Source organism: Rutidosis leptorrhynchoides, chromosome 4 (assembly GCF_046630445.1).
Source record: "Rutidosis leptorrhynchoides isolate AG116_Rl617_1_P2 chromosome 4, CSIRO_AGI_Rlap_v1, whole genome shotgun sequence".
Classification (NCBI taxonomy): Eukaryota; Viridiplantae; Streptophyta; class Magnoliopsida; order Asterales; family Asteraceae; genus Rutidosis; species Rutidosis leptorrhynchoides.
In genome coordinates this window covers 566,631,747-566,647,731 of record NC_092336.1, presented here as the reverse complement: position 1 = coordinate 566,647,731, position 15,985 = coordinate 566,631,747, and the positions used below count along the sequence as shown (strand labels likewise).

General features: G+C 31.8%; 1 protein-coding gene across 1 annotated transcript; it reads right to left on the bottom strand.

Moving 5' to 3' along the window:
* Positions 1-12,938: 12,938 nt before the first annotated feature.
* LOC139845354 (probable carbohydrate esterase At4g34215) lies at positions 12,939-15,383 on the bottom strand. Its single transcript, XM_071835615.1, has 2 exons — positions 14,768-15,383; positions 12,939-13,447 (listed from the first exon to the last, which is right to left on the bottom strand). The coding sequence occupies exons 1-2, from the start codon at positions 15,323-15,325 to the stop codon at positions 13,193-13,195; spliced, it is 813 nt and encodes a 270-aa protein (XP_071691716.1). The 5' UTR covers positions 15,326-15,383; the 3' UTR covers positions 12,939-13,192.
* Between the last annotated feature and the right edge of the window lie 602 nt (positions 15,384-15,985).

Below are 15,985 nucleotides of genomic sequence, written 5' to 3'. Positions count from 1 at the left end.
TCGGTGGTTGGAAGAATGGTGTCTGAAACGGGTGCATCACTTGATTCAGAAGTAGTGGATTGAACTGAGATGGTATCTGGTACTGAGGTGGCACATACTGTTGTTGAGAAATGTTTCCAAACTGTGGGTAAATACTTGGAGGAAAGCTTTGATTTATTGCTGTGGTGTTAGAATGCGACATCACTTGTTGTTCAAGCTCTTTGATCTTATCTTGAGCATCTTTCAACTTACCCTGAAGCTCTAACACTTCTTCTGATACTTCTTCCTCTGATACATGACCGTCTTCATCAGGAGCTCTAAAGGTTTCGGTGGCATTGGGGGCAGCGTCTTGATTACCTGACATATCTGCACTACCACAACATCTCACACAAAGTCTTAGTAGATAACCGGTTAGTGCCTATCAACTAACACATAAAAGTTCCTACATTCACTTATCCCGTCCCCTTTGTGTTATGTTCGACAAGATTCTCTTTAGGTTTGAGAACATGACATTCATAAACAATGTCAATGCGGCCAAACCTGGCTCTGATACCAACTTGTAACACCGTACTTTTTTTTTTAATTAACACAGCGGAAGTTATACATATAAAATGTATGAAGTTACACTTCATACATAAATACATTTTTATCAAACAACCGGTGTTACGTTAATATTCGATTTTATATAGACAACATCAGAGTTCTAGACTTGTCGAACACAACTCAACGCGCCCATCTTCTCTCATGTCCACAAAAGCAAAAGACCTATAACCTGCAAGGGGGAAGGTGGAGGGGTTAGCACGAAGCTAAGTGAATGGACTAATCTAACAGCTAAAACACTTAGGTACAATCACTAGAACATGCAGCAACAAATTAATCAGACAGTTAATCACATAACTACTAGAACATGCATAAACATAGCAATCTACCATTAACATACAACATAAAAGCAATACAAATACAATGAGCCCAACTTATATTAATCATACAACATCAATGAGCCAAACCTGATCAGAAGCAAGGTTGATCTCTCCCGACCTGATCAGAAGCAAGTTCGGTCCAATATACGTACGAGGTCATAGTCCACATCACACAACAACAAAGGTTCTAAGCATAGCAACTAGGTCAACGATCAAGGTCATGTCAATATATGCCTTAACGGCTAGATTAACCCACTCACCGAATACCAGCACTAGAAGAACTCAGAGGTCTTATATTTTTGAGTCTTCACTTCTCCTGATCACCTGGAAAAGATACAAATAAAGTCAGTAATTACATCCTGATAATATTCTATCAACAAGATAGACACAATAACGAGATAGAAAAAAAACAATCAAACCTGCTCAGTCAACCGTACGAGTAACACCATCACACGCACGTTTGAGAACACTCAACCGTGCGGTTGACAACTCACTCGTACGTTTGGTCTATGACCAAACATCCAACAATGACTCACCTGATCCGTACGGTTCACTACACGAGTGACCAGTGACTCGTACGAGTCACATCTTAACTGTACATATCATCACAATCAAAACATAAGTTCCCATCACCACTCACTCGCACGGTTCACCACACGGTTGACTACCTCAACCGTACGAGTGAAGGCTCACTCGTGCGAGTGATGAAGAACAGTAGCAACAGCTAATTATATGGGTTTCAATCCTAAAAACACAACATCAAACATCAATACATACACTAAATCAATACCTACAAACATGTAATCACTGTATGATAAGTCTACATTATAATTTCAACCCATAACGACACTCTAAAGCGTGTAAAACAAGGCATACACCCTAAAACCCCTTTTTCTGACCAAAATAAAGTTTGATCCAGATTCTGAAAAGTTTACCATTGGAAAGGATTTTTCATTACGATTCCAACAATACTTGATTCATCAAAAATTGAGTTACGGTTTGAATGTTATGACCAAAACAAGTTTCTCACAAAGCTGACTGGTGCTCACACGTGTGACTGAGACCTCACTCGTACGAGTGAGTCCTCACACGTGTGGTTGACCCTCAAAAGTGTGGTCACTCGTACGAGTGACTTGTCAAAAGTGTGGGTGCTGATGAACACCTACAGCTCGCTGTTTTCGCGTTTTTTGACCCCAAAACATGATTTTTGCTCAATCTGATCATGAAACCACTTCAAAAACATCATATAACAACTATAGAACATATATCTAACAACAATTAACACTAACAAACAAAATTCATCAAGATTCAAGCATCAAAACTCACTTTTGCTCAAGAACACAAAAACCCAAATTATGCAAGATTCAAGCAATGATTTAAGCATGCTAACCTGGTTTGATGATCACAAAGATGATATGAATCAATCCTTAAAGCCTCACAATCCAATTTAAGACTTGAATCAATTAGGGTTTCACAAGAGCAAGGGTTTGGTACGTTTTCTAAATTAGGGAAATGAATGGAAAAGTCTGGAATCTTGTATATAAATGGGTTAAAACCCATACCCCATATTACACGGGTATTTATCAGTTATCTAATATCTTTCTTACTTCGTTAGGCGGCCCTAACGGATTCCAAATTAAACAAACGAACCGGTTCTGTGACCCTTGTCACGAACTGGTCTCAACCAAATAGTCAAATGGTTATAAATATTCAACTAATAAAATAACAATATAAATGCACACAAGGGCAAAATGGTCATCTCATCTAGGCCTAATTATCGGGTGTTACAGAATGTAACATTTCATTTAAACAAAAACATGAGACTCCATGCACAACTTGCTCAGATAATGCAACAGCGGAAGACTTTCTTAAGGACCTGAGAATAAACATGCTTAAACAGTCAACACAAAAGTTGGTGAGATATATAGGTTTGGCATCGATATAAATATAGACCACAAGATTTCATAGTTATAAATATATGTACACTCGCAAGTGTATAAAAGTATTCTATAAGTTGTTGAGCGCTTCGGTAACCATACTTAACCATTAATGTGGCATATTCTCTTTATTATGAAATCTCCCTACACTGTACCAAGTGTAGTAAAAACGAAGTATTATGCAACCGTTTACGATACTAGAGCGACTAGCCTGGTTGGGGTTGTCAAACCCGATAGATCTATCAATAGGATTCGCGCTTACATGTTCTTACAACATGTAAATATTAGTTACCAAGCTATTAGGGAAGATATGTAAAGTGGTACAACTCAACGTAGAATATATTTTAAGTACTTGTGTCCATGGCGTAAAACATAAAATGCATGTATTCTCATCCCAAAATATTTTTAGAGTTTAAAAATAGGACTATATACTCACGGTAGTAAAAGTATATTAATAATAAGTTTTCAGCTTATCAAAAATATGGCCGTCGTCCTTGGATTCACGAACCTATAATAATAATAATGATTCAGATAATAATACGACATGTGAATAAAATAAAACAAGTTCATAGAATATTTATATATTAATTTTTAACATTTTTATGTTAGTAGTCCTTTGTTAGTAGTCCTTTTTTAGTAGTCCAAAATAGTCCGAAAAGTCCAACAGTCCAATAATCGATGTATATATATATATATATATATATATATATATATATATATATATATATATATATATATATATATATATATATATATATATATATATATATATAATCTTAGAATTACCCCCACGACGTATTGTATACGTATTGTCTTTGCATCAACCCAGAGACGTATTGTATACGTATTGTCTTAGAATTAACTAAGACGTATTGTGTACGTATTGTCTTAGGATTTATCAAAATGTATTGTATACTTATTGTGTTAGGACGTACCAAGAATATTATTATACATATATACAATCACAGAATTAACCAAGATTATAATATTTTGTTATACTACTGATAACATGTCCAAATATATATAGGATATAGGAAAAGTTAACAAGGATATTGTTAATATAGTTTTTATAATATAAATTTCGTCCATACAACATTAATTTTAGCAGATTTTATTTTGCTCGCCAAATATTCATTACAACTCCGTTTAAAGTGAATCAAATTGCTATGGATTCATTAAGAAGTAAATGTTACAAAACCAATTCGAAAAGTTCATCCCAAGTAGTAATTTTTAGAGCTTTGCCCTCTTTTTATGTCGGTGGACAGATTTAGAAAAATCCCGGCATCCACCCAATATATGATTTTTGATAAAATACTTCCACTTTATCTAAAATCATGAAAAAAATACTGGAAGTCTTATTTACATATATTAACATATTTCCAAAGTCTTATACTCGAACTCAAAGTCTAAGATAGGTTTTTAATTCCCAACCCAAAACAGCCCGCTTTTTACCGAATGGAGATTAAAGAATATATGTTAAGTTTCAAGGTGTCCTTCATATGTACAAGTTATAAGTTCTTATATTAACTTTATATAATATCATAATACATATAAATAAGTATTATTAGAGTTAAGTTAGAAAGATTAGATTAGTTTTTCAAACAAGCTTAGAATCAACTAAACTATGTTCTAGTTTATAAACTCTTATATAGATAGCTATAAACATATGACTTGAATAAGAGTTTAAGTAGTGTTTTTACCTCAAGTTTAGAATGTAAAGTTGCTGGAAAAAAGTAGTAGAACAAAACTTGAGAGAGTTCTTGCAAGTGTGTGTGAAAATTGGAAGTAGAATTTGGAAAATGAATGTGTAAAAATGAGTTAGAAATGGTGCTTATTTATAGGCTTGAAAATTTAGTTTTTAGTGAAAATATTTAAGATAAGTTAAAAATGTATTAAGCCATGGATGACATATTAAATTGATTAGGTCATGGATGACATATTACACAAATAATTGCAGATTTCTATTGGTATATACCAATAGTAAATACTTCTAGAAGCTGTGTATAATACGGGTAAAAATGCCGTATGAATACGAGTAGAATTCTTGAGGAAATTGAACAGAAATATGAGTATAGCTATCCTTTATATGTATTTGTAAAGAGTATTCAATACTTGTAAGGATGTATTTACACTCGTAATACATTATATGTAAATACATTTTAACATAAGTTAATTACGTCGTTTAAATAGTAACATATATATTGTTTGAAAACTCTTTAAATTAGTAGTATGAAAATATATATATAATACTTTGTTAATATACTTAATGAGATATTTAATTATCATATTTTCATGTTAAATATATATAAATCCATATATATACACAATAATTAAACAATTAAATCAAGTTATGACGTTCTTGAATCGTCGAAATAAAAGGGTGACCAAAAGCTTGTGTAAAACTCTTTTTGGAGGTTCAAGATTTATTAATATTCATTGCTTATCAAGTCGGAATTATATAAAGATTAAGTTTAAATTTGGTCAAAAATTTTCGGGTCGTCACAATTATCATCATAAGTAAAATTATATTTCTGTAATCTAACTTTTATTAACTTCACTAACATTTATATTTATGTTATTTAAGTTATATATGGTCAGTTATACCGCCTGAATTATAATTATGTAATCTAACTTTTATTAACTTCACTAACATTTATATTTATGTTATTTAAGTTATATATGGTCGGTTATACTGCCTGAATTATATTTCTGTAATCTAACTTTTATTAACTTTACTAACATTTATATTTATGTTATTTAAGTTATATATGGTCGGTTATACCGCCTGAATTATATTTCTGTAATCTAACTCTTATTAACTTCACTAACATTTATATTTATGTTATCTAACATTTATGATTACTTATGCAATTAATCATTATTTATTTCATGCATACTAATGTTTATTCTTAAATTTATTATTTATGCATAATATGTTTATTCTCTTAATCTTCGTATTTATACTAAATGTATTTATACAAAATGTATTTATAGTAATCGTATTTATACTAATAAAATTCTTTTATTAAAATTATTATTAATACAACGAGTACATAACAGTCGTTAACGTCAACTAGCAACGTTACAACGGTCATATATACATAACGGTTGTTAACGTCAACTGACAACGTTACAACGACTATATTTTTCAAATATAAAATAAACATCTCCGTTTTCACATTTTCACAAATCAATCATCATTTTCTCAGATTACCACTCTCAAAAAGTTTTTGTAAAGATGATTCACACAAGGATGATTTTCCTATTGTATTGGTCATACTAACTATCATCATTGTTGCTAATATATCACCGGGTGAACCTATATTCTAGCCTGCCCTTGTGGTTTTATTATTTGTAATCATACCATTATTCTGTTGTTTGCTACTTATGAATTTAAAATGATTCTAATTTCATGTTGTTAGAAATTAATTATGATTATGATTTATGTTGTTCATCTTATTGATAATAGAAAATGTCGAATTTGAAAAGGTTTAAATTTGCTCCTTTAGAATCAAGTGGGAAAAACTACTAAACATGGGTTATGAATGTAGAAAACATCTCGAATCAATCGGTATTTTAGAAACCCTGAATGAAAATAACAATTGTTCTGAACAAGAGAAAGCAATAGCAAGTATTTTTCTTAGCAAACATATTGACGAGTCCTCAGAATCTACATATTATATGATCGAAGATCCAAGTGTATTATGGAAAATACTCAAAGATAGATACGATATTAATTATCAAGAAATAACGGTGATCCATGAAAGAATAAAATTGAAGATGTTAGTAGACGCTCTTATAAGAATCCCAGAGATTCTTATTAATGATCTGGTAACGTGGATCATCAGTCTAGTATTTCTTGAATACATGAACATGTTGTTTATCTCTACAAATAAGTCCCAAAAGAAAAGAAAACGAGAGTGAATCTGTTGAAAAATCTTGATTAAATAAACCCTGAGCTACCTTGAGACTTGAATAGTTTAAATTTTCTAAGATGCCTAGCTTGTTATGTATCACTCATAAATAAATGGTTTTAGACCATAACGCATATGTTTATTAAGTATTATCTTTTATGTACTTCAGATTGTAACTTAATTTGATTATCTTGCTGAAATATAACTCATTATTTGCTTATCTTATTTGAAGTTTTAGTATGAATCCTGTTGAAATACAACATCAATTAAATGGTAAAGACCTATGTATTGCAGATAATGGTGACATACACACTATGATCAAATCTAAGAAATATTTCATTGATTTAAATAAAATGAAGGAATTATAAATACTATAGCAGGTCTTGCAAACTTGATATAAGGAACGGAAAAGGCAAAAATTCATATTACCAAATGGTACGAATTTTCTGATAAATAATGCTATGTTTTCTCCCAAATCAAAGAGAAATTTGTTAAGTTTCTCTGATATATATAATAATGGATATGATTAAAGGCGCATATGATAAAAAGCGCATATGATAAAAAGCGCATATGATGAAAAGCGCAGCGCATATGATTAAAAGCGCAACGCATATGATTAAAAGCGCATATGATGAAAAGCGCAGCGCATATGATTAAAAGTGCATATGATGAAAAGCACATCACATATGATTAAAAGCGCATATGGTGATTAATGAAAAGCACATATGGTGATTACTGAATAGAATATTGAGAAAGAATCACCAATGTTTCTTGAAAAAATTCAAGGTTATATATATGGACCAATTCATCCATCATGTGGACCATTTTGATATTTCATGGTTCTGATAGACACATCTAGCGTATGGTCTCATGTTTGTGTGTTATCAAGCCGTAATATGACATTTGCAAAGTTTTTTGCACAAATTATTAAATTGAGAACACATTATTCTGATTACACCATTAAAAGGATGAGACTTGATAATGCTGGTGAGTTAACATCTCAAGCATTTAATGATTATTATATGTCTACAGAGATTGTTGTTGAACATCCAGTTGCTCATGTGCATACACAAAATTGGTTTAGCCGAATCAATAGATAAACGCTTGCAGCTAATAACTAGACAATTGGTAATGAGTACAAAACTCTTAATATTTATATGGGGACATGTAAATTTACATGATGCGACATTAATTCTCATTAAACCAAGTGCAAGTCATAAATATTCTCCATTACTAACTTAATTTTGGTCGAGAGCAAAATATTTTCCATCTTAGAACAGTTGGTTGTGCAGTGTATTTTTAATTGCACCACCACAACAAATAGTTCCTCAAAGAAGGATTGAAATATATGTTGAATATGAAACATCTTCAACCATAAGATATATTGAATCCATGACGGGTGATGTTTTTACAGCACGTTTTGCTGATTGTCACTTTAATGAAACATTGTTCCCTAGATTAGGGGGAGAAATAAAAAATAAAGAAAATGATGGTTCATGGTGTGAACCTCAATTAATGTATCTTGATCCTCGCACAAAAAAATGCGAGATCGAAGTTAAAAAAATAATGCATATGCAAGAACTTGCGAATAAATTGCCCGACGCATTTACAGATACAAAAAGAGTAACTACATCATATATATCAGCAACAAATGCTCCAACTCGAATTGAAATTCCAAAAGCTGGCAATAATGTCACTCTTGAGTCTTTGCCACGCCAGAAACGTGGGAGACCAATTAGTTCCAAAGATAAAAATCCTCGAAAAAGAAAATCATCTGATAATGAGGTAAAAAGGTGTTCAAGAAGAACCACAAATCAATATTCCTTCTGCAGAGGATATTGACGATGTAAATACATAAATTGCAATAAATTATGCAATATTATGGAACCGAAACAAAATGACAAATATTGATTTTTCTTATAATCTTACAATGACATCATTAATAAAGATGATGATCTGGAACCAAAATCTGTCATTGCATGTCAAAATAGACATGATTGGACTCAATGGATAGGAGCAATACGAGCTGAATTTGAATTGCTCAATAAAAGAAAAGTTTTCGGATCTATCGTTCTTACACCTAAAGATGTGAAACCTGTGGGGTATAGATGGATTTTTGTGCGAAAAAGAAATGAGAAAAATGAAGTTACAAGGTATAAAGCTAGACTTGTAGCTCAAGGTTTTTCTCAAAGACCGGGAATTGATTATGATGAAACTTATTCTCCTGTTATGGATGCAATTACTTTTAGATACTTAATCAGCCTAACAGTTTCTAAAAAATTTAGAAATGCATCTCATGGATGTTATTACTACTTATTTAAATGAATCACTTGATAGTGATATATACATGAATATCCATGAAGGGTTTAAGGTATCAGAAACATCTAATGCAAAACCCAAAGAAATGTATTCCATTGAATCACAAAGATTTTTATATCGGTTGAAACAATCGGGTCGCATGTGGTATACCCGATTAAGTGATTACTTGATAAGCAAAGGGTATACAAATAATCTTATTTGCCCATGTGTTTTCATTAAGAAAAAAATGTCTACATATGTGATTGTAAGTTGTTTATGTCAATGATCATAACATCATATGGACAAATAAAGAGATCTATGAAATCATTCAACTTCTAAAAAAATTTAAATGAAAGATATTGAAAAAAAAATAAGTATTGCCTTGGATTGCAAATTGAGCATATGCCTAATGGTTTACTTGTACATCAAACAAACTATACCGAAAAGATTAAAAAAACATTTTTAAAGACAAAACCATTGGTTGATATATCACTCAATATTGACATTGATCCATTTCATCCCCGTGAAGATCATGAAGATCTTTACAGATCAGAAGTTCCATATCTTAGTGAAATTGGGGTTATTATGTATTTTACAAATTGTACAAGACCTGACATTTCTTTTGCAGTTAATTTGTTGACAAGGTTCAGCTCAACCCCTGCAAAAAGACATTGAAATGGGATCAAGCAGATTTTTGATACCCTTGAGGAACTGCTGATTTAAAATTATTTTATTCTAACATTTCAAAACAATATTTGGTTGATTATGTATATGCAGTTATTCATCAAATCCTCATAAAGATAAATCTCAAACTCGATATGTATTCCTAAATGGAGGCACCACAAAATCATGGCGTTCTTAAAACAAACACTTGTTGCAACATCATCAAATCATGACGAAGTGATTGCATTATATGAAACTACTCAAAAATGTGTTTGGTTGAGATCAATGACACAAATCATTATTGATTCTTGTGGACTAGAACGCTATAAAAGACCAACAACTATCTTCACTAACAACTATATATGAAGATAATGCAGCTTGCATAATACAAATGAAAGAAGAGTATCAAAAGTGACAGGACAAAATATAAATGCTGACGAGGCGCCAAAGCCATAGACGGTCTTAACGGTCATAAGTTTGATGGAAAAGAATGGTATGTTGGTAAGGCTCGGAAAAGACTAAAAGGGAATAAGAATTGAAACAAGGGTTTGAGCAAACCATGAAGGAGACTGTAGACAAATCACAGGGGCAAAACTTGTACATAAAAGATTTAGATGATACAGTTTCAGATGAAAACCTCAGATTCTTCTCATATACTCAAGATCTCGTAAAAGACAACCAGATTAAAATGAGATACGTTTAATCAACAACTCTGTTGATATTTATACCAAAGCACTGTCAACCGCTGTTTTCAGAACACACGTTCACAATATTGGCATGAGGCAAGTTCAAAAGATGTGACGACTCAACGATGTTTACTTGAGGGGGAGTCAACTCTATACTGCACTCTTTTTCCCTTGACTAAAGTTTTTATCCCACTGGTTTTTCTTTAGCAAGGTTTTTAACGAAACAGTACTAGTTGCACTATAATAAAATTGATCATCCAAGGGGGAGTGTTATAATATGAATGTACAAAAAGTCATATGAAGATATGGATGATAAATTTTATAGTCAACTTTGTATAGCTTGCATAGTAATATTTTACACTATAAATAGACATGTATGGTAGCCATTTAATGGTGTACCATTTCTCTTGAAATATCAATATCAATATTTCTTCTCTCTTTGTTCTTATATATTGTTACATATTTAAGTAGTTAATAGGTCACTAAAGGTAGTTATAAACTACTAAATTATAACGTTATGGAGTATGTAACCATAACTGCCTTTTCAGTGTGTATAAATGGATAGGTAAAGGGTTATTTTAAAGGTGGAAGGGGCCTTAGACAAGGAGATCCAATCTCTCCTTATTTTTTTACCCTAGTTATGGAAGGTTTAACTTTAATCCTGAAAAGGAATATTAAGAACAACCCTAAATTTAAGTATCATAGTTAGTGTATGCAGATGCAATTATCCCACATGTGTTTTGCTGATGACTTGCTAGTTATGTGCCATGCTGATGTATATTCAATTGGTGTTATTAAAAAAGGGTTAGATAAATTTGGTCAATGTTCAGGGCTGCTTCCTAATATTAGCAAAAGTACCATTTTTTTGGTAGTGTGACTGCAAATATTCAAGCTTCTATTGTTCAGATTCTAAAGTTTGTTGTTGCTAGATTGCCTATGAAATACCTTGGGGTCCCTCTGTTGGCTAAAAGTTGGGCATCAAAGACTGTAAATGCCTTATTGATAAGGTCAAAGGGAAAATTTTAAACTGGAAGAATAAAAAGTTGTCATATGCAAGCAGACTTCAATTAATTGCTTCAGGGTTATCTTCAATGCAAATCTACTGGGCTTCAATTTATGTTCTTCCATGTGGTGTTATAGAATACATTGATAAATGTTTGAAAGGTTTCATGTGGGGTCAATGTGATAGTGCAAAAGGCAAAGCTAAAGTTGCTTGGAAGGATGTTTGTCTTTCAAAAGATCAAGGTGGTTTGGGTTTGAAGCCTTTAAAGGGATGGAATGTAATTTTAACAGTTAAGAATTTGTGGAGGATCTTTGCCCAAAAGGATGCTTTATGGAGTAAATGGGTCAATATCATAAAATAAAAGACAAAAGTATCTGGGATATTGATGCAGGTTATAATGATAGTTGGGGTTAGAAGCACTTATCGAGTTTAAGAGATAAGGTCAAACTTCATGTTAAAATGATTCAAAGAAACAAATTAGTTGAATATCAATGGCTCACAAATGCAGGTAGTGTGTCCAGTTCTCCACTCATCAAGTTTAGAATGATTTAAGAGCTACCAGTGTAAAAGTGGATTGGTCACATGTTATTTGGTTCAACTTCTTGGATCCAAAGCAGGCATTTGTTCTATAGTTAGCTACCCTAAATAGGCTAAGTACACAGGACAGATTGGAGAGATGGATTCCTAGTCAGAACTTTAAATGTGTTCTTTGTGGTTATGTGCAGGACTCCATTAGTCATTTGTTCTTTAAATGTGATTTTAGTATCAAAATATGAAATATGGAGAAAGATGAAAGCCAGAATTCTTTTTAAAGGTATGCCAAATAGGTTACCTGAGATCATGAAAGAGATGGCAAAGTACCCATTTACAAATAAAATTTGGAATATTATGAATAGATGGGTTGTTGCAGCAGGTGTTTACTTTCTTTGGCAAGAAAGAAGCCATCGAATGTTCAGAATCACAAATAGAATAGAGGAAGAGGTATGCTCAATCATAGAGAATCTTGTCCAATGTAAATTAATGAGTATCAAAGTGAAGAATTCTTATGTTGTGAAGAAAGTTGCAAGCATTTGGAAGCTGAAATGGTTGGATAATAGCCTTGTTATGGATTAAAGTGTGTTTCTGTATTGGTTTTTGAGTTGTATTGCTATCGGGCTCTTTTGTTTGTTTTGTATTGTTATCGGGTTTATTTGCTTGGTCTGTTGGGCTTTGGTAAATGTCCAGCCCATGTATGTTTTAAAAATATTAATATATTTGTTCGCCGGGTAAAAAAAAGATCAACTAAACATGTGAGCATAGCGCAAAGTCAAAATTTACGGATAAATTAAATGTGGCATTTATCGAATAGTATATATCAATATATAAAAAGAAGTCCTTTAATAACACCTCTAAACGAAGTCCTTTAATAACACCAAAAGTCCAAAATCGAGGACGGTTGAAACTCGAATACCGATCTACCTCAAACCGCAACTAGAACTCTGGTAAGGATTCACCGCTTAGAATAACAATTGAATTTTATACGTTTGGGGATTAACATCCATGGACAAGATTTATTACATGTATAAAGAGGGGGAAAAAAGGAAACATTCCAACACATATAGATACCGGTTTCTTCCTATCATATTCATTGATCTTCTTTATAACAATCATTTTACTATAACATACTCATTTGAGGATACATACATATATAATACTACAAATTTAGAAGACAAATAACAGGTATACCAAACCAACAATATCTATAAATCAATTACATGCAGTAGTATATGATCATGATATAATATCAAGCCCCTTAGCAGCAACAATTATAACACGAAGTGAACTCGCCACCAACAACATGAGCAAATGGTTCAACGAAATTGGTGAGATAAGCATCGGCAAACATGTGCCCAAGTTTAACTTGAGCACCCGTTGTCAAATGAAGGTTATCATGTTTTAGCGCCAATCCCAATGAATCAATACATATCACATTCGGTAGATTAATCGATTTCTGGGCTTCTCTTACTATTGGTAGTAATTCCGGGACAAAACAAGATTCAACTGCAACCTGAATAAATAGCCATAGTATATAGTTTGAGGTAAAATAGTTAGATGTGTCATTTTTTGACAATGCATATTTTATTAGGTGTTATGTTTGCTAGACAAGCAAACATTTTCACTTCATACCCGTTTTCACTTCAGACTGATTGTTTTTTAAACAATAAAAGATCGATTAAATAATATTTGTATTGTTTGTAAACACGTAGTTCAAATATATTTATGTTAGTTATTTCTGCAGACAATAGAAGATAGATTAAGGGTGTGTCTGTTTAACTCTTAGTGGAATGGTTCAACGATGAATGTTGAATCATTTAACATTCATCGAGTTTGTTTCTGACATCTTAATGACAAATGATGCTAAATGGTTCAGATATTCAATGCTGATAATACTCTCTTAACCATTAAGCTCGTAAATTTTTTATGTAATATCCTCTTTAAATTATATCAAAAACATTTAATAAACAATTATAAACTAGTTTTTATTTATATAAAGGTTACGAAAATAATTATACATCATTAACATTGTTCATTCAAAATGATAATAAAAAAGATTATTGCCATTCAGAATTAAACTCATTTAAAATTTTTAAATCATCTGAATTGAGTATTAAATTGGTTGTTCAATGCTATATGTATTATATGTATATTTATTTTTTGTTTTTTTTCCTAACATATGTCCTGGTAGTGTACGTTAACATGCATTTAATGAAATCGAAATTTTCATATGTGTAATTATTTCTATTTAGTACTCATTAATTCAATTTAGTATTTATCATTTTATGTGTTCTTTAATTATCAAATTTGATTTTGATATTTAAAGAAATTACAACTTTATAAATGCATGTTAACATATGCATGTTAACATATGCATGTCATAACATTCGTTAGCAAAATTCATATTTAATATTCATTATTTCAACAAGTTGTAACTTTTATGTGTCGAATACTTTTATGAAATTGTAATTGTAATTTTATGTTAAAATAGCTATGAAAATGTTATATTTATTAATGTCTTAACATTTTTTAGTCTACTGTATATCATTGTAATTATATTCAAGACTTTTATTATTACTTATTATTTCAATAATTTTAAATTCAGATATAAAGATATAATATAGTTATAAATATATTTAGATTTTTAGACCATATCTTCTTCTAGAATTATAGATTAATAAAAAACTAAAAATCTTAAAACACAATACCTTAATTTTGTATTTTGTAGGTCATATGAAAAAATATTGCAACTAAACATCACGTGAAGTAATAGTTATAATGAATATACTCATATAATAATTAAATTGGATGAATTATGCATGTGATTACTAACCTGAATTATTGGTAGTGATGGTAATCCTAAATCTGAACGTATATTATGAATCAAATTCTCCATATTAGTTTTATATGAAGTAGCCTTCTCAATCGATGTTGTATCATTCCCTCCTTGATACCAAAGCATCGCTTTAATCTCACCGCCCTTCTTTACTGCTGCTTTCGCTCTCCACACCATATTTTCATACAACTTTTCACCTTTGGCCCATTGGCTAATGGCGGTCCCACCTACCGCGCACGGGACTAAATGTATTACCCCCGTTATGTGATCTTTTATGGCATTAGCAAACGACATACCAGGGCCAACACCACATGTTTTTGTTATGTCGATGTCAGCATGAAGTGGCACATGTGCAGTTTCCCAATTTAAGTTAGCGTTTAGTCTGCGGATTTTGGATGGATCGGGTTGGCATTCGTACGGAACTAAGCCGTTCCAAACACCAATATCGATCCTAACGCCACCTCGACCGGCCATGTTGCTCTGACCAGATAATATGAAGATTTGTTTCTTGGCGTTGGTGGTTTTTGGTTTGAGGGTGGAACTGAATATTCCCATTGTTGATTACTAAAGTTTGAGGTATATGTTTTGGATTCTTTGATTTATATTGTGTTTATTAAGGCATTATTAAGGTATACGGGGGAACAACTATTTACGTTTTTGACTCATGACAAAATGTGTTATTCTTAATTAAGTATGTATAACACGATACCATAATTCAATGTGGATTATGAATATTCTTGCGTTATCTTCAAGTCAAATCTTATAGATGTTTCTTGAATAAAATACATGCAACTTGTAGTTGATCATGAATCATTTTAAACCTCCGCTTAAGCATTCATATTTGATTCTTTTTGTGTACAAATTTTAAGGTGACGACGTACCATGCATTTGTTGAATTTATATTTATAAACACCACAAGATGATGTTGTTAACGAAGACTTGCCTGAGTAGTCACCGAGTTGCTTAATGAAGCATATCACCCGAGTTCAATTCCTGACTATGTCAAATTGTTCAGAAAAGAAGTGTGACCACAGGCTGCGCATAATGCACAATTTACCTGGTATCAGATCTCACGCTCGGAGGGTTTGATTACCCGATGTTTTAACCTCTAAAGGGAGGAAAACCAATATACTTGTTGTTCATAGAGAGATTTACTCGCTAATAAAAAAAAAAAAAAAAAAGATGATAGTTGTTAGCTTTGTTATTTTGGTCGGA

Bases quoted from the DNA above. Each gene is read 5' to 3' on its own strand.
- LOC139845354 (XM_071835615.1), bottom strand. From the start codon at position 15,325: ATGGGAATATTCAGTTCCACCCTCAAACCAAAAACCACCAACGCCAAG. The intron at 13,448-14,767 runs GTTAGTAATCAC...CTATTTATTCAG, and splicing joins CATCACTACCAATAATTCAG to GTTGCAGTTGAATCTTGTTT.